We start from the raw sequence: 20,119 nt of genomic DNA, 5'->3' as shown, positions 1-20,119 counted from the left end.
GCCCCCCCCGCCCCCCTTACCCCCCCTTTCCCCCAGCGCCCCCCTTTTCCCCAGCCCCCCCCTTTCTCCCCCACCCCCTCACTTGTGCAAAGAATTAACATATTGTCCTCCCCGCTGAATTAATGCCTTGTAAATATTCTGCAGCTGGTCAGGTAAACTAAAGAAGTGTGAGAGATTGCTTATCACAGGTAATTCTCTCTTTGTGACAGATACAGTAGCAAAATAAAACAAAACCAAAATGTCTTGACCAGAAGGCGGGTGCTTTTTTAAAAATTCACTTGCATTGCAAGTGGAAAACTGAATTGCAGGAAATCAAAGGTTCCTAAAAGACCACCTGTCCACCTTGTGGGAGGCGAAAAATGTCTTGCAACCCCAGGCCACTTGTCAAGGCATTTTCCTGGTCAGATACCACAACTAGCAGACTCTCTGTTCCAGACATCCTGTGAGGTGCCTTTGCCGATTTTCTGCCAAATCTCTGGTGGTTGGATGGGTCAACCACCCGAGGCAGTTCCAGTCAAAATACTGGGGTGCTCTTGCGTGTGTGAAGAATCGTATTTACATTCCTCGCGCTAATGGGTCTGTAGCTCGGCATTGAAATTTTGCGCTATTGGGGATTTTGCTTCAGAATCACTGTGAGGTGAATAGTCACATCAACAGTCAGTGGTTTAACACTAATGTTCATGTCATAACACAAACGGCCTCATTAATGCTGCAGTTAACGTGTAAACCTCTTCCTTTTAAGCACAAATTTTGGTGAGGAAATATCAGGCCATGAAGGAAGCAACCTTCTGTCTTAGCTGTTCTAGAAGCGCAGTAATTTGTGTATCAGGGCTTGAAGGGCAGTTTCAGCAACTCACCAATGTGTGGGTTGCCGCCCGGTGCTCCAGGGTCGATATAGCTCTGAACTGACTGTGCAACAATGGTAGCACAGTGGTTAGCACTGTTGCTTCACAGCGCCTGAGACCCGTGTTCGATTCGCGGCTTGGGTCACAGTCTATGGGGAGTCTGCACGTTCTCCCCGTGTCTGCTTGGGTTTCCTCCGGGTACTCCGGTTTCCTCCCACAAGTCCCGAAAGACGTGTTGTTGGGTGAATTGGACGTTCTGAATTCTTCCTCTGTACCCGAACAGGTGCCAGAGTGTAGCGACTAGGGGTTTTCACAGGAACTTCATTGCAGTGTTAATGTAAGCCTACTTGTGACTTTAATAAAGATTATTATTATGACTGACTTGGTGAAAAAAAGAATAACTCAAAAGAAAATATTTGCAGCGTTAGATCTTAAAATCCTCTTGCCTTCAATGTAGCAGCTTTACTCTGGTTTAGGAGCACGTGCGACCAGCAGTTAGCTGCTTGTTTGTTGCATGATGAAATTTCTCCATTTTACTGGGGTAGATGTTCTTTGACAGATTACTCATCATTAACCACTAATATTTCAGTGCAAGATCACAGCAGGCAGGTGAAACTCCCCTATTGTCCCCATGAAATATAAACACCCAATTGTCCCCCTGGGATATTCTTTCTAAATTTGGATTGTGTTTTGAAGGGAGCATTTTTAATAGTACAGGACTTCTCAAAGGAGCTGATGATTACTGGGCTGTCACTAGTGGTGGGGATATTAGGAACATTACAGGAAAGGTGTATCCCACAACAGTACACTGACCTGACATAAATGTTTTCCCTATAAATGCCAACCTATTAAATAAATCTGGGACAACTGATCGAGCAAGTCGGTGGATGCTGTCTATCTTGGGGCCAGTGCTAAACTGGCTTCAAAGCACTTATATTTTTGGTTTGTAAATGAAGGCTCAGAAACAAGCACACTATTACATAACTAAATATTGTGCTCAGCAATCTATAAATTATTAGGAGTGCATCAGAGCCAGGCCTAGTCATTATCCTATTCTCACCTGTCTGCTGACACCATCCCTACTCCTACTGTCAGCGCCCTCTCACCAAATGAACTCATCCAGTGGATAGTGAATGAGCAACGAATGCCAGCAGCGTGGCTTAGGCTCAAGTTGTCACCTCAATGGTGCAACAGTCTTCTGGTGTTGGGGGTAACTAGAATTGACATTATCTTGGAGGACAAGTAGTCATCCTTATTGCACTGCTGCTGCTGACCTGGATTCCGGCAGGACCAGGGTTACAAGAGTTTCCACTAAATGTTTAGGGAATTTGATTTATAGTCCATCTTATTGCAGATTGGGTTGTTTTCCCTCTTTCACCCCTCACTTTAGGCCGCAAGGATCATTGCAAGGTTATGTCACCCCTCCTCTGTAGATAGTGTTTGGCAATAGCTTGGCAGCCGATTGTGTCTCCCTGTCTGCGTGCCTCTGCCTGTCTGTGCGTGCCTCTGCCTGTCTGTGCGTGCCTCTGCCTGTCTGTGCGTGCCTCTGCCTGTCTGTGCGTGCCTCTGCCTGTCTGTGCGTGCCTCGGCCTGTCTGTGCGTGCCTCGGCCTGTCTGTGCGTGCCTCGGCCTGTCTGTGCGTGCCTCGGCCTGTCTGTGCGTGCCTCGGCCTGTCTGTGCGTGCCTCGGCCTGTCTGTGCGTGCCTCGGCCTGTCTGTGCGTGCCTCGGCCTGTCTGTGCGTGCCTCGGCCTGTCTGTGCGTGCCTCGGCCTGTCTGTGCGTGCCTCGGCCTGTCTGTGCGTGCCTCGGCCTGTCTGTGCGTGCCTCGGCCTGTCTGTGCGTGCCTCGGCCTGTCTGTGCGTGCCTCGGCCTGTCTGTGCGTGCCTCGGCCTGCCTGTGCGTGCCTCGGCCTGCCTGTGCGTGCCTCGGCCTGCCTGTGCGTGCCTCGGCCTGCCTGTGCGTGCCTCGGCCTGCCTGTGCGTGCCTCGGCCTGCCTGTGCGTGCCTCGGCCTGCCTGTGCGTGCCTCGGCCTGCCTGTGCGTGCCTCGGCCTGCCTGTGCGTGCCTCGGCCTGCCTGTGCGTGCCTCGGCCTGCCTGTGCGTGCCTCGGCCTGCCTGTGCGTGCCTCGGCCTGCCTGTGCGTGCCTCGGCCTGCCTGTGCGTGCCTCGGCCTGCCTGTCTGCGCGGGAGCACGTCTATAAGCTTCTGCCTGTCTGCGGGCGCCTGTCTGTGCATGCCTCTGCCTGTCTGCGGGCGCCCGTCTGTGCATGCCTCTGCCTGTCTGCGGGCGCCCGTCTGTGCATGCCTCTGCCTGTCTGCGGGCGCCCGTCTGTGCATGCCTCTGGCAGTCGGTGCGGATACCCGTCTGTCTGCATTTGCGGCCGCCCGTCTGCCTGTGCATGCGCTGTATGCCTATCCATCTGTCTGTTTTGTAATTGTGTGTTGTTCTTGGCCTAAGCTCCCAACAGAGGCCAGTTGTTAGTATCTTAAGTTGTTAACTGTCAGATATTTGACGGTGAATTATACATCCGAGATGTTCAGTAGCTTTACTCGACTCTCCGCTTCGTGTTGCTGACCTGTGGCATTCCTCAGCTTTGCATTTCAACTTCAGCTTTGTCCTGAACTCGGTTCTGTCTCAAAAGTGTGCTCCTGTGCTAACCTCAGTGGAGAATCTATAACTGATGTAACTAACTTGTATTTTTTCATTTATATTAAAGATCATTGATAGTCCTGTGAATTCTGCTAATAAGTATAATAATCTTTATTGTCACAAGTAGGCTTACATTAACACTGCAATGAAGCTATTGTGAAAAGCCCCAAGTTGCCACATTCCGGCGCCTGTTCGGGTACACAGAGGGAGAATTCAATGTCCAATTCACCTAGCGGCACGTCTTTCGGGACTTCTGGGAGGAAACCGGAACACCCGGAGGAAACCCAAGCAGACACGGGGAGAATGTGCGGACACGGGGAGAACGTGCAGACTCCGCACAGACAGTGACCCAAGCCGGGAATCGAACCAGGGACCCTGGCGTTACGATAGATAGAGAAATACAGCACAGAACAGGTCCTTCGGCCCACGATGTTGCGCCGAACCTTTGTCCTAGGTTAATCATAGAATTTTGGACAATTTTTCATGGCCAATCCACCCAACCTGCATATCTTTGGACTGTGGGAGGAAACCGGAGTACCCGGAGGAAACCCACGCACACACGTGGAGGATGTGCAGACTCCACACAGACAGTGACCCAAGTCGAAATCGAACTTGGGACCCTAGAGCTGTGGAGCAATTGTGCTATCCACAATGCTACCGTGCTGCCCTTAAGAAGTTAACCTACACTCCATTATTCTACCCTAATCCATGTACCTATCCAATAGCCGCTTGAAGGTCCCTAACATTTCCGACTCAACTACTTCCACAGGCAGTGCATTCCATGCCCCCACTACTCTCTGGGTAAAGAACCTACCTCTGACATCCCCTCTATATCTTCCACCACTTATCTTAAATTTATGTCTCCTTGTAATGGTGTGTTCCACCTGGGGAAAAAGTCTCTGACTGTCTACTCCATCTATTCCCCCAATCATCTTATAAACCTCTATCAAGTCGCCCCTCATCCTTCTCCGTTCTAATGAGAAAAGGCCGAGCACCCTCAACCTTTCCTCGTATGACCTACTCTCCATTCCAGGCAACATCCTGGTAAATCTCCTTTGCACCTTTTCCAAAGCTTCCACATCCTTCCTAAAATGAGGCGACCAGAACTGCACACACTACTCCAAATGTGGCTTGACCAAGGTTTTGTACAGCTGCATCATCACCTCACGGCTCTTAAATTCAATCCCTCTGCTAATGAACGCTAGCACACCATAGGCCTTCTTCACAGCTCTGTCCACTTGAGTGGCAACTTTCAAAGATCTATGAACATAGACCCCAAGATCCCTCTGCTCCTCCACATTGCCAAGAACCCTACCGTTAACCCTGTATTCCGCATTCATATTTGTCCTTCCAAAATGGACAACCTCACACTTGTCAGGGTTAAACTCCATCTGCCACTTCTCAGCCCAGCTCTGCATTCTATCTATGTCTCTTTGAAGCCGACAACAGCCCTCATCACTATCCACAACTCCACCAATCTTCGTATCATCTGCAAATTTACTGACCCACCCTTCAACTCCCTCATCCAAGTCGTTAATGAAAATCACAAACCGCAAAGGACCCAGAACTGATCCCTGCGGTACTCCACTGATAACTGGGCTCCAGGCTGAATATTTGCCACTCTCTGTCTTCTATCGGTTAGCCAGTTTGTTATCCAACTGGCCAAATTTCCCACTATCCCATGCCTCCTTACTTTCTGCACAAGCCTACAATGGGGAACCTTATCAAATGCCTTACTAAAATCCATGTACACTACATCCACATGCCTGGTCACCTCCTCAAAGAAGTCAATAAGACTTGTAAGGCAAGACCTACCCCTCACAAATCCGTGCTGACTATCCCTAATCAAGCAGTGCATTTCCAGATGCTCAGAAATCCTATCCCTCAGTACCCTTTCCATTACTTTGCCTACCACCGAAGTAAGACTAACTGGCCTGTAATTCCCAGGGTTATCCCTATTCCCTTTTTTGAACAGGGGCACGACATTCGCCACTCTCCAATCCTCTGGTACCACCCCAGTTGACAGCGAGGACGAAAAGATCATTGCCAACGGCTCTGCAATTTCATTTCTTGCTTCCCATAGAATCCTTGGATATATCCCGTCAGGCCCGGGGGACTTGACTATCCTCAAGTTTTTCAAAACGCGCAACACATCTTCCTTCCTGACAAGTATCTCCTCGAGCTTATCAGTCTGTTTCACACTGTCCTCTCCAACAATATGGCCCCTCTCGTTTGTAAATACTGAAGAAAAATACTTGTTCAAGACCTCTCCTATCTCTTCAGACTCAATACACAATCTCCTGCTACTGTCCTTGATCGGACCTACCCTCGCTCTAGTCATTCTCATATTTCTCACATATGTGTAAAAGGCCTTGGGGTTTTCCTTGATCCTATCTGCCAAAGATTTTTCATGCCCTCTCTTAGCTCTCCTAATCCCTTTCTTCAGTTCCCTCCTGGCTATCTTGTATCCCTCCAGCGCCCCGTCTGAACCTTGTTTCTTCAGCCTTACATAAGTCGTCTCCTTCCTCTTAACAAGACATTCAACCTCTCTTGTCAACCATGGTTCCCTCACTCGACCATCTCTTCCCTGCCTGACAGGGACATACATATCAAAGACACGCAGTACCTGTTCCTTGACCCAACAGTGCTAATCACTGTGCTACCATGCTGCTGGGAAGTGATAACAAATCTTGTACAGCTCACATAAGCAAAGCTGTCCAAATGAATTGGACCCAATTATGGCTTGTAATGGGGTGGGAAGACACACTATTATAATGTGACACTGAAATGGACAGACAGGGTGGTCAATCAGAAGAATTTTTTATGTCCATAACTTACAACTGAAAACTTGCTGTCGTAGTTAGCACGCTTCTGTTTAAGTTTAGTAAATGTTATTTTGGCACTGTGGGAATGGTAGTTTTTCCTGTAACACAAGGATCTTCGAGGACAGGCTTAGTGCAGGTTGCTTGTGGAGTGAGGCTCCCTGTACCCACACTGCTCTATACCACGCCCAGCGTTAGCTTCACCAATACTATTGTATATTTTCCCAATTTTTTTTGTACCAACAATCCTGTGACCAAACTAGTGCAGCTTTATTCTGTTGGCCCACGCTCACCAAAGATTGTTTTGGAACTGCCAAGCTCCTTTCACACAAACTCATAAAGCCAGCTGACAAGCCACTCTTCTAAGTTTGATTTGAATCCAGTCCCCATGGTTGAAAGGACTGACTGTGTTTGAACTAATTCCCCCTGCCTAGTAACATATTTTGTTTCTAGTTTAGGTGACATTTGTGACATAACTTGTGTAACAGAGAGGGTCTGAGGGACATAAGTGCCAGATTGGCTCAGTCGGCAGCACTCTTTGCCTCTGTGTTGAAGGTTGTTGGTTCAAGACCTGCTCTAGAACCTTAGGCACCTAATTTGCTCTGCCACTTCAGTTCTGAGTAAGTGCTGTATTGTTGGAGGTTCTGTACACAAGCTGAGGATCCATTTGTCTGTCTGTTGATTGGTAAAGCTTCAATGGCACAATTCTGAAGGAAAACATAGCACACTCGTGTACAGTATGCATCGTTTCAATTTGTAGTCAGAAGTAATTACCATGAACTTCATAGGAAATTGTCAGAGAAACTATTCGATTTAGTTGAGAACACAATACAGTAAAAGTTTAAATTGGATATACTGCCCTCACTTTGCATCTCCTGACCACATTTCTCAAATGTGGAATTGCACCTCTGCATTCTTAGTCACCTATCTGACCATATTCTCCAATGGTGACCATATTCAATGGTGCAGGACTGGCTGTTAAGTGCTTTTTTAAAAAAAAAATCTATTTATTTTTATCTTGTACACAGAGGTTTTTCTCTTAACTCTTTTCGACGTTTCAAAAGTTGTTTGAATGTCAAACCTCACCTGGAGAATTGCAGTTAGTTCTCAGCGTGAACCACAGAAAGAATATATTCTTTTTCAAAGGGTTGCAATGCAAGTGCACCCGCATTATGCCAAGGCTTAAGGGGTAAATTATGAGTACAGGTTGCATAAACTTGGTTTATGACGTTAAGGGGGTGACCTGATCAAGGTGTTTAAAATGTTTGAAGAATTCAGTACGGTAGACCCAGAGGTGGATTGGGTCGGGTAGACCCAGAGGTTGATAGAAATTTAAATAAATGGTATTGAGGTACAGGTCTACCATTGTGTTTTGAATGGGGGAATCGACTTGTGGGACTTGTCTGATGAGGGCAGTACATCCAATCGAAACTTTTACTGTATTATCAACCAGATGCCGACTTGTTTCCCCGTCCTCCTGCCCACATTCACAGAAGAGCTCAGACAGTGCCGATACACGCACTTTGTCCTCCCTTCACCTTTCTGAATGGGAGTAGTGATTGACTACATAACATTGCTTGGATCAGCTCAAGACTAGATTCTAGTATTGAGTTTTGCAGTGAATATAAGTATTGAACCGGAAGAAACAAACTGATCACTTGTTCTCCTTGACTAGTGTTCAGATGACTCAGAAGTAACGTCGAGAGAGATTTAGGGGTATAAGAATGATTTTCACTCGCAGCGCCGAGGACCCGGATTCGATCCCGGGTCACTGTCCTTGTGGAGTTTGCACATTCGCCCTATGCGTGGGTTTCACCCCCACACTCCTAAAAGATGTGCAGGGTAGATGAATTGGCCACGCTAAATTGCCCCTTAATTGTAGAAAGAAAATTGGATGGTCTAAATTTATTTTTTAAAAAGAATGATTTTCAGACTTCTCTGAATGACCCCTGAAAATACTGACATGTACCCATGGACCCCTCAAACTATTATCTGAAAGTTGTTGCCTGCTACCCAAAGGAGAACAGTGCAAATAAAGTTTAATATATGTCAGCAGCACATCTTGCTGCTAGTAAGACAACAAACATGGCAATATGCAGAAATCTCCAGGCACATTGTGCAGTGCCATGTGCATCCAACCTTAAATGGCAGCCCTCGCACATTCCTAAGTGCTGCAAAGTCCTAGCTTTTGGTTTTGCGCGGCAGTGCAGGGGACTACTCATAAAATTCCGCAGATTAACCTGCATCCCTCAAAGTGCCAATTGTAATGCATCTTGCTACCTTGCTAACAGTGCTAAGAACAAGTCATGAGATTCAACGAGGACTGACCAGTGAGTAAGAAGTGTTGTCGGAGCTTTGTGGGCTGGATTGCATGGCTCATTGGCATAGGTAGATCACTCCCGCAGGGTGCCCATTTGGCATCCGATGACTATGTTCAAATTAATTATGTGTTTTTAACTATTTACTGAGTGTACAATGAGGACTGATTGCAGTGTGTGTTTCATTTTTCTTTCCGTGATACATGCATCTGTTTTACAAAATCTTGTGTGCTGCTTAATCTATTCTCATTTCTCAAGTGTTCAGTGGTCCACATTTTGCAGTCAGCAATGAAGCAATGGCACTCGCTGCTGGCCTGCAGAAAGCAGCCACAAGTATCTAATTGTCTCGGCGGTGTACTTTGTTTTCAGACATCAGCTTAAATCTGGCACCAAGTTTTGATGTGTAACAGCAATGTGGCAGAAAGCAGGTAAGCAACCAGCCACAAAGTATGCACCCATAGCAAACCCAAGACCTTTAGTTTAAATGTTCAGATGGTGAATTGAAATTTAAAAAAAATAGTTTGCAGTAATTTGATACCAAGTGAAGCACTTCAACAGTAATTTGGAAGTTTCAAAACCTGGCTTTATCTAATTTCGATATGACGGCGCCATGGCCTCCTACGTTGCAACAATTCTGTGACTCTGAATAAGGTACAACTTTTTCAAGGGTTTATACAACCAGACTGACAGCATGAGAGTAAAAGTTCCCATCAATCTATAAGATTTTCCATTTATTACTGTCTGGGAGTGTCTCAACAGTGCATGCTTTGGAGAAAAATAGAATCACTGATAGCAGCTTCTGGATTGCAATGAATCAACAAATGTGCGGATGTCAGACACTACTTTCGGTGGACAGTTTTGCTATTGTTTACCACTGCACAATGTGAGCCATTATATTTAAAGAATGTTTTTAAGTATCAAATGCAATATTTTTATCTTGAATAATATGTGCCTTCTATCCCCTCATCTGAGCCATTAATGCATACAGTGAATAGTTGAAGCTCCAACAAATGTACTGCCCATTATCCCTAATCTGTGTCTCCTGCAGTCAATTTCCTATCTAGGTCAATAATTTGACTCCAAATACATGGGCTTCATATTTGGCAAACAATTTCTTATAAAGGACTTTAGCAAATATTTCCTGGAAGTTCACATAACAAACATCCATAGACACTCCCTTGCCCACGGACTTCAGTTACCGTATCCAAATATTCAGAAAGGTTCATCAGGCAGAACCTATCCGTTTGCACTTTATAAATCCATGCTGACTCTCTGATCAACTGAAAAATCTTTGTGTTTCAGCACTCTGTCCTTAATTATAGACTCAAACAATTTCCTGATAGCAGATGTTGGGCTAACTGGTGTGTAATTCCTTGGTCTTCCCCTCTAGTTTGTCTTATAGTGAAGTGAAATGCACAATTTTCCCATCTAAATCAACGGTTTCTAGATTGAGGTGTTTTCACCTATTTCCCTGAGAATCCTGGATGGAAACCATCCAGTCCTGGGGCATTTGTCACTCTCTAGTACCATTATTTTCTTCATTACTGTTGTTTTGCTCACATTGATTTTGGTGAATCCCTGTCCCTGATTCAATATTAGTTTCCATGTGATGTTTGGCATTCTGACCTCTTCCTCTATTGTAGATACTGAAGCAATATGTCCACCTTTTCCATTTTTCATTGACAATATCAGTTTTGAAGGGGCCCTGATTACTTCTGACCACCGTTTTTCCTCATATAATTGTAAAAAGATTGTGTCGCTTTGTTGAAGGCCAGCATTTGTTGGCAACCCCTGATTTCCCTTGGGAAGGTGGTGAGCCATCATCCTGAATTGCTGTAATCTATGTGATGTAATTGCACTCTCAGTAGTTGGCCATTTCAGGGGAGTCAAAAGTCAACCACATTGCGGTGGGCCTGGAGTTACACGTAGGTCAGACTGAGTAAAGACAGTAGATTTCCGCCACTGAAGGACTTCAGTGAACCAGATGAGTCTTTATAACAATCCAGTGGTTTCATGGTCACTATTGGTGAGACTAACCTTTGTTTCCCCTAGCTACTGTGGCCAGATTTGAATTTGTGTCGATGCTGTATTAGTCCAGGCCTCTTGTTAATGGTCCAGTTACGTTCTCACTACGTTAAATGATTCTGTTGATATCTCTTGCAAGTTTATTACCATCTTTTTATAACTCTTAACTGTTTTGTCACCCTTTGTTGTTCTTTGTGTTGCTCCCATTTGCTAGGATCTGTTTATTTTTTGCATTTTTCTAGTCTTTTTCCTTTGGTTTTATGTTATTATCTCTTTAGTTGTCCATGGTTTAGTTTCGGAAGAAGAGTTCTTTCACCGTGGGCACATAAACTGGTTCTGTATTACAAGTACTTTGAACATCTCCCACTGATATTGGTTTAAAAAAATCTCTGATCATCTGAAACTTTTCAGGAAAATGAAAGAACGAGAGAAGTTAAAATTTCCTAGTGAATTACAATCTAGAATGTGCTGTCTGAAGTGGAAGCGGATCCAATAGTAAACTTTCAAAAAGGAATTGCTTACAATTTACAAATGTTGCGGGATTACAGGGAAAGAGCAGTGAGATTAATTTGAAAGCACTTTCTGAGAGCCAGCAGAAAGACAATGGACCAAATGGCTGCCACCTGTGCTGTATAATTCTATGAACTGGTGATTTACCTGTGGCTAAAGCAAAATGAGGTTTTGAACTGAGTTATGTCGCAGGGCTACTTAGATTCAGTTCAGATGCAAGAGCTTCTATAATCATTTTGGGAGTTAAATTTAGTTCCTGCTCCAATTAGGTCACAGAAATACAAGTTTCTCCATGCACCTAGCATGAAGGAAGGGCAATGAATGCAGCATTGTTATTTTTGTCTCCCAAGAGTATGCATTTTTGCACTTCATATTTCATGTATCATTTCTTCTCCAGTTCACCCGGTCATTTTTAAAATTACTGTTTCCTCTTAATTTTCTGTACGGATAAGCTCTTGTTCACAAATTGTTCTATTCCTGCCAACTGTTCCCTCCTATTGAGGGACCATTCTTCATGTGTGAATTCAGATAGTGAATGCCACTAGGCTATTTGACCAGATGGTTCATTGCAACAATTCTATACTCGTTGAATGTATGATTTTACAGTCATGGTTACTGGGTTCTGATCATGGTTAGGGAGCTTGGCGCTGTCTAACCTATCTGTTTCACGAACTCAGGATGTCCCAAATGCCAGTAGCTTATTTTGGACATGCTAATTCTGAAATGTTCTACAAAGAGTAATGTCAATTTGACCTGCTTTGGTGGTGTTCACCATAATCCTGTGAGAGCTCCAAGCCCCTCTCCAAATAGTGGCAAAGAATGTTTTAAATGTTTATCTAAAGTGGCAGACTTTTGGGTGAGACTTCAGGCGGATGTAAAAGATCTTGTACTATTCAAAAGAAGAGCTGGGGAGTTCTCCCTGGTGCGCTGGGCAATATTTATCCCTAAATCAGCATTGCAAAAAACAAGTTATCTGGTAATTATCACATTGCCATTAGTGGGAGTTGGCTGTGTGCAAAGTGGCTGCTGTGTTTCCTCCATTACAACAGTGACAACACTTCAAAAATAACTTCAGTTTGAGATGTCCTGATGTTGTGAAAGTTGCTATACAAATACATTCCTTTTTGAAGTGGAGTCATGACTATTACACATGCACTAATTAGCGGTTGCATTTGCCGAACAAAGTTTCCACAAATTGTTAACGTGCCAATTAACTAGTCAATTTGTTTTGGTGCATTGGTTTGAGATGGATGTTGGGCAGGTTAGCAACAGTATATATAATTCTAGACTTTGTCCTTGCGAACTTTGGTTGTTACTGGAGAGAACATTTTGAGCTCTGTAACACTTGCTGGTTACTGTTGAATGGAACAATTTGCAACGTTAACTTAATTCCGCCACACAAGTTGGAACTGGCAGTGTTGCCATGGTGCAGTGGTAACACTGCATCACAGACAGCACCTTCCAACTGAATAATTTGAGCACATGCTGTTTTTATTTGTGCTGTTGAGGAAATGCCCGGAGTCCTGCACAGCAAGGCATTTTTCTGGGATCTTGCTTGGGATGTAGTGTACAAACAGGCGATGATCAGGGTAAATACTGGGCTGGGTTTACGTCATGTCATATTCCAAAGTGCAAAAAAAAGCTTCAAAATGACGATTCTGATTGCAGTTCCTGATGTGTTGTTTACCACTGCAGCATTTGGTTGTGGCCTGTGTTGATGCAGCATGTGATGTTTTGATTTAAATTTGCGGAGCTTGGTAAACTCCTTATTTCAGGAAGTTTTATTGAACATTTTCTTTTTTTCCAATATTTTTATTCAAGGCTTTTTACATATATACATGAAAATATCAGAAGAGCAAAACATAAACCGAAACCATAAATTCACAACCTCCCCTGATACCAACACCCCCCCCCCCCCCCCCCCCCCATGTGAGCCCTATGCACCACCTTAAATTGGATGAGGCTCAACCTCGCACACCTGGGGCTGGTTTAGCTCACCAGGCTAAATCGCTGGCTTTTAAAGCAGACCAAGCAGGCCAGCAGCACGGTTCGATTCCCGTACCAGCCTCCCCGGACAGGCGCCGGAATGTGGCGACTAGGGGCTTTTCACAGTAACTTCATTGAAGCCTACTCGTGACAATAAGCGATTTTTATTTCATTTTCATTTCACCTGTAAGAACACTAGTCACGGCGCACGATGCTGCTCTTGCTCATGTATTGCTTGTTTGGCCCTAGCTCTGCACTGTAACCAATCACTATTTGTTGATGTACCATTTGTCAATGTACTCTGTTGATTATTGTTTTGTTTATTATGTACGTACTGTGTATGTTCCCTTGGCCGCAGAAAAATACTTTTCACTGTTCTTCGGTACATGTGACAATAAATATCAATCAATCACACAACAAGGCTGGGTTCACCCTCTGTAAGGTCTAAGCTGCATCCCGACCCGAACCTCCCCTCCCAACTCTTCCTCCCATTTGCGCTTATCTCCTCCACCGGAGCACCCTCCCTCTCCATCAATCCACTATAGATATCTGACACACTCCCTCCCCTATATCATCCTCCAACAACAACCTGTCCTGCAACACTCCCCGGAGCCAGCAGCCCCGGGAAGGACGGCACCTCTCATCTCACAAAATCCCTCGCCTGCAGGTACCTAAAACCATTCCCTTTTGGCAACTCGTATGTTTCCTCCAACCCCTCCAGTCCTGCAAAAATTTTTGCCCCCTATGAGCAAGTCGTAAAGTACTCTATTCCCACCTGCTACCACTCCGGGAAGCTCTCATCCAGCCCTGCTGAAACAGGCCTATGATTGACACATATTGGCTCCCACAACAACATGACCTCCAACCCAAAATGCTGGCCCCACACCCGTGATGCCAGAACCACCACTGGGCTCACAGAATACCTGGCCCTCGAGAAAGGAAGGGACGGCAACAACTGTGCACTCAAACTCATTCTCCTTCAGGACGCCGCCTCCATCTGACTGCTCCTCCACAGGTAATTTCTTCACCATTGTGATATTTGCCCAATAATAATTCATCAAACTCCACAACTCCAGCCCCCGCCCCCCCTCCAGGAGCATCCTCCTCACCTGTGGGCTCTTCTCCACCCACACAAACCCCAAAGTTATCCCGTTCATCTTCCTGAAAAAGAACTTGGGAACAAAGATGAGGGCGGTTCTGGAAGACGAACAAGAATCTGGGCCAACACCGTGATTTTAAACGTCTGCACGCACTCAGCCAATGACAGTGGCAACATATCCCACCTCTTGAAATCCACCTTCATACCCTCCACCAGTCATGCCAAGTTCAATTTGTGTAACTCCGCCCAGCTCCACGCTACCTGCATTCCCAGATACCGAAGACCCGCCCCCACCACCCAGAATGGCAACTCCCCTAACCGCCTCTCCTGCCCTCTACCTCGGTCTTTCCCATGTTCAACTTGCACCCTGAAAACCGGCCAAATTTCCTCAAGATCTCCATAATCCTCTCAATGCTGCCCCCTGGGTCTGAGATGAAAAACAACAGATCATCTGCATATAGCAAAACTCTGTGCTTAGCATCCCCGCTCAATCCCTTTCCAACCCATCAACGTCCTAAGCACCATTGCCAGTAGCTCTATCGCCAAGGCGAAAAGCAACGGGGGAGAGCGGGCATCCCTGCCTTGTCCCCTGATGCCGCCCAAAGTCCCAGGCTCGTCCTGTTTGTCTGAACACTCACCAAGGGTGCCCTATACAACAGCTGAACATGGTCCACCCCTGGCCAAACCCCTTAACCGATCCAACACCTCCAACAAATATGCACACTCCACCCTACCAAAGGTCTTCTCCACATCCATTGCCACCACCATGTCTACCTCCTGCCCCCCCCTATAGGGTATCATAATGACATTGATCAACCTGCACACATTCGCCAACAACTGCTTTTCCTTCACAAATCCTGTCTATTCGTGACACTTTCACATCAACATTAAGCAATGGTCGGGGCAGCACGGTGGCCTAGTAGTTAGCACAGCTGCCTCACGGCGCTGAGGTCCCAGGTTCGATAACCGGCTCTGGGTTACTGTCCGTGTGGAGTTTACACATTCTCCCTGTGTCTGCGTGGGTTTTGCCCCCACAACCCAAAAATGTGCAGAGTAGGTGGATTGGCCACACTAAATTGCCCCTTAATTGGAAAAAATAATTGGATAATCTAAATTATAAAAAAAACAAAAAAAAACAAAACATTAAGCAATGGTATTGGGTGGTATGCCCCACCCAGGTCCGGCTCCTTATCTTTCTTCAAAATCAGGGAGGTGGAAGCCTGTGACAATATGGTGGGAGCTGCCCCCAACCCTTGCCTCATTGTACATCCTCACTAGCAGTAGACCTACATCCGCACTGAACCTCTTATAAACTCTATTGGTAACCCATTCGGCCCCAGGGCCTTTCCTGCCTGCATCACACCCACAATATCTATCACTTTCCTCAGCGTGATTGGTGCCCCTAATCCCTGCATCCCCCCCCGCCCCAACCTTAGGGAATTCCCAACTCGTCCCTCACCCTACCAATCTCCCTCGCCCCGGCCGTCTGCTTCCATCTTCCCCGTAGACACTAAACCAAACTCTATCTGGAGCCTCTGCCTCTCCAACAACCCCTCCTCTAGCGCCATCGAGTACCTCTGATCCACTCTCGGAATCTCCTTGCCCTCTCCCTATCCACACGGATCAAAATGAATTCACCCCTAAAGTGCCTTAAGTGCCTCCCACAGCGTAGCTGCCATGACCTCCCGTGTCATTCAACTCCGCTTAACCCTGAATGGCAGCCCTCATTCGCTCACCCTCACCAACTTCCCCACCTGCGGCCTCCTTAGCGCCCTGTGCACCCGATGCACCTCGAAGGGTGGGTCAAAGCCCCCATCCCCATCAGCTTCTCCAACATGCTTGCCGCAAACATGCCGGCCTCTGCACCTTCGATGTCTTCGGGCATCCTAACGATCCTCAAATTATGCCTCCTGGAGTGGTTCTCAAGGTCCTCCAGCTTTTCTCTCAGCCTCTTTTGGCTGCTCATCACCATCGCCATCTCCACCTTCAGCGAGGTCAGCCGATCCTCGTGCTCCACTACCGACTCCTCCATCTATTGGACCGCCAGGCCTGAGCCTCCTGTCTCTGCTCCACCAGCTAGATTGCCGTCCTAAGCGGCTCCACCCACCGTGGCCAAATCCTCTAAAGCCTCTTTTCTCTGCTGCTGGAATTTACCATTTAGGAACTCCACCAACTGCTCCATCGACCACTAGGAGGGCAGCGCTGCTCCCTTGCACTCTGCCATCTTCACCTGTGTGACACCACAAAAACTTTCCTCTTCAAACTGCTCTCTCTGCCTCGTGGCACACTAGTCCTCTAATCCATACACCAGCCCCACCAGAGGAGTATTATATTCCCTGGGCACTCCTACATTTGCCCTCAAACGCCACACAATTCGGGTGGGGAGGACTGAAAAAGTCCACCTCAAGTGGGAGCCACCAAATATGTGATCACTCACTCCATGGCAGCCACCGGAAGTCCTTTATTGAACATTTTCAATAAAGCCAGTATTAAAATGATTTTCTCTTGTGCAGTAATCTCCGAGCAATGTCATTCATTAAACTGAGACCTAAGAAATAGAAGCAGGAACAAGCCTGTTCTGTCTGCTCCGCCATTCAATATGATTATGGCTGATTTCCTCCCTCAGCTACACCTTCCCACACATTCTCCATATCCCTCAATTCCCTCGGCATCCAAAAGCCTATTGATTTATAACTCCATGATTAAGGATCCAGAGCTCTCCGGGGTAGCAAATTCCAAAGATTCACAGTCCTTTTGAAGGATGAGATTTCTCCTCATCTCAGTCCTAACTGGTTGATCCCTTATCCCGAAACTGTGACTCGTTGTTCTAGATTACTCAGTCAGGGAGAAACATCCTCCCAGCAGCTACCCCATCAAACCTCTTAACAATTTTAGAAGTTTCAATGGGATCCTCGTATTCTTCTAAATTCTCGGGTATTTATGCCCAGTCTCCTTTATCTCTCCTCCAAGGACAATTCCCTCCTCCTAGGAATCAAATCTAGTGAGCCTTCATTGCACTCCCTCAAGGCAACTGTATCCTTCAATGTTAAGGTGACCAAAACTGTGCACACTACTCCGGGTGTGGCCTCAACCAGGTACTATGTACAGTAAGATTCTTGTACCCAGTGGCGCCACGTGGTGCAGTGGTTAGCACTGGGACTATGGTGCTGAGGATCTGGGTTCAAATCCCAGCCGTGGGTCACTGTCCGTGTTGGGTTTGCACATTCTCCCCATGTCTGCGTGGGTTTCACCCCAACCCACATGTATCGGAGAGGCCCATCGTCTCCCAGGATCCGGACATTCCAGAACAAGTGGCAGGAAGTTCTATCAGAATCACAGAATCCGAATGGTTACGTAGAGGATTGAGTCAAACTGATGAAAGATTCAAATGCCACTGACGTGCATGTGCTCAGTCCCAACAGGATCGCTGTTATTTTTACTCTGGGTATTATAAGCGCCAATAGTGGAGGAAATTACAGCTGCCTCTACAAAAGGGATGTGCCTGGGATGTGTGTTACTTTCACACCCAGCGAGTCTCTGATAATCCGTCTGATAAGTAAGTGATAGTTTATTTAAAGATAGGGGCAGGTCATGCCTCACAAGCCTCATTGAATTCTTTGAGGATTTGACGGGACATATTGATGAAGGTCGGGCAGTGGATGTGGTGTATATGGATTTCAGTAAGGCATTTCCCATGGTTTGCTCATTCAGAGAGTTAGGGGGCATGGGATACAGAGAAATTTGGCTGTCTGGATGCAGAGTTGGCTGGCTGAAAGAAGACAGCGAGTTGCAGTGGATGGAAAGTATTCAGCCTGGAGGTCGGTGATCAGTGGTGTCCCGCAGGGATATGTTCTGGGACCTCTGCTCTTTATGGTTTTTATGAATGACTTGGATGAGGAAGTGGAAGGGTGGGTTAGTAAGTTTGCCGATGACACAAAGGTTGGTGGAGTTGTAGATAGTGTCGAGGGCTGTTGCAGGTTACCAAAGGACATCAACAGGGTGCAGAACTGGGCTGAGAAGTGGCGGATGGAGTTCAACCTAGATAAATGTGGTGATTCATTTTGTAAGGTCGAATTTGAATGCTGAATACAGGGTTAAAGGCAGGATTCTTGGAAGTGTGGAGGAACAAAGGAATCTTGGGGTCCATGTACATAGATCCTTTAAAGTTGCCACCCAGGTTGATAGGGTTGTTAAGAAGGCGTATGGTGTGTTGGCTTTCATTAACAGGGGGATTGAGTTTATGAGCCGCAAGGTTTTGCTGCAGCTTTATAAAACCCTGGTTAGACCACACTTGGAATATTGTGTCCAGTTCTGGTCGCCTCATTATGGGAAGGATGTGGGTGCTTTGGAGAGGGTACAGAGGAGATTTACCGGGATTCTGCCTGGACTGGAGGGCGTGTCTTATGAAGAAAGGTTGCGTGAGCTAGGGCTTTTCTCACTGGAACAAAGAAGGAAGAGAGGCGACTTGATAGAGGTGTACAAGGTGATGAGAGGCATGGATAGAGTGGATAGCTAGAAACTTTTTCCCCAGGGTGGAAATTGCTGTCACGGGGGGACATAATTTTACGGTGATTGGAGGAAGGTACAGGGGAGATGTCAGGAGTAGGTTATTTACACAGAGTGGTAGGTTCGTGGAATGCACTGCCAGCAGAGGTGGTAGAGTCAGTCATTAGGACATTTAAGCGACTCTTGGACAGGCACATGGACAGCAGTAAATTGAAGGGGGTGTAGGTTAGGTTGATTTTAGATTAGGATAAATGGTCGGCACAACATCGTGGGCCGAAGGGCCTGTACTATTCTATGTAACCCCAAAATATGCAGGTTAGGTGGATTGGCCACGCTAAATTGCCCCTTAGTGTGAAAAAAATAATTGGGTCCTCTAATTTTGGACAAAAAAAAATTGGGTTCTCTAAATTTATATAAAAATAAATCCACACAGATCAGTACAGCACAGAACAGGCCCTTCAGCCCTCGATGTTGTGCCGAGCCTCGCCCGAAACCAAGGTCAAGCTATCCCACTCCCTGTCATTCTGGTGTGCTCCATGCGCCTATCCAATAACAGCTTGAAAGTTCCTAAAGCGTCCAACTCCACTATCGCAGCAGGCAGTCCATTCCACACCCTAACCACTCTGAGTAAAGAACCTACCTCGGACATTCCTCCTATATCTCCCACCCTGAACCGTATAGTTATGTCCCCTTGTAACAGCTACATCCACCCGAGGAAATAGTCTCTGAACGTCCACTCTATCCCCCTCACCATCTTATAAACCTCTATTAAGTCGCCTCTCACCCTCCTCCGCTCCAAAGAGAAAAGCCCTAGCCCCCTCAAACTTTCTTCAGAAGATCTATCCTCCAAACCAGGCAGCATCCTGGTAAATCTCCTTTGCACCCTTTCCAATGCTTCCACATCCCCCTTTTGTAATAATGTAATAATCATTTTCTTTACTAAGAACTTTCTGCACCTGCATACTGACTTCCTGTAGACAAGGCTACCAATATTCCTCAGTCTACCAACATTTCCCAGTCTCTCACTATTTAATGATCATGGTATAGCTCTTTGTGTTTAGAAATTGTGGGATAGGTGATTTACTCATCCAGCAAGGTACTGATCATTGGTAGATGGAGGAGGGGCACTTGCGAGACCACCTTACTGGGTGGCTGCAGTTGTGGGCTTTAAGGGCCACACAGATTTCTGAGGCCTTCAAGCAGTTTCCACCGCAATTATAATAATCTTTATTATCACAAGTAGGCTTACATTAACACTGCAATGAAGTTACTGTGAAAAGCTCCTAGTCGCCACATTCCGGCGTCTGTTCGGGTACACTGAGGGAGAATTCAGAATGTCCAAACTACCTAACAGCACAT

The 20,119-nt window shown here is 46.3% G+C and overlaps 1 protein-coding gene across 3 annotated transcripts in view; it reads left to right on the top strand.

The window, feature by feature from the left end:
- The window catches only part of vapb (VAMP (vesicle-associated membrane protein)-associated protein B and C), a 147,012-nt gene that overhangs the window by 3,516 nt on the left and 123,377 nt on the right, over positions 1-20,119 (top strand). Inside the window, exon 2 of one of the 3 annotated variants that reach the window (XM_038802955.1) lies at positions 9,004-9,062. The exons of the other annotated variants lie outside the window; for them this stretch is intronic. Coding sequence (XP_038658883.1) covers positions 9,047-9,062 — 16 coding nt within the window. The 5' untranslated portion in view covers positions 9,004-9,046. The remainder of the gene's footprint in view (positions 1-9,003; positions 9,063-20,119) is intronic. 3 annotated transcript variants of the gene reach the window in all.

The sequence above is a fragment of the Scyliorhinus canicula genome, chromosome 7 (assembly GCF_902713615.1).
Source record: "Scyliorhinus canicula chromosome 7, sScyCan1.1, whole genome shotgun sequence".
NCBI classification, from domain to species: Eukaryota; Metazoa; Chordata; class Chondrichthyes; order Carcharhiniformes; family Scyliorhinidae; genus Scyliorhinus; species Scyliorhinus canicula.
This window is presented reverse-complemented; position numbering and strand designations above follow the sequence as displayed.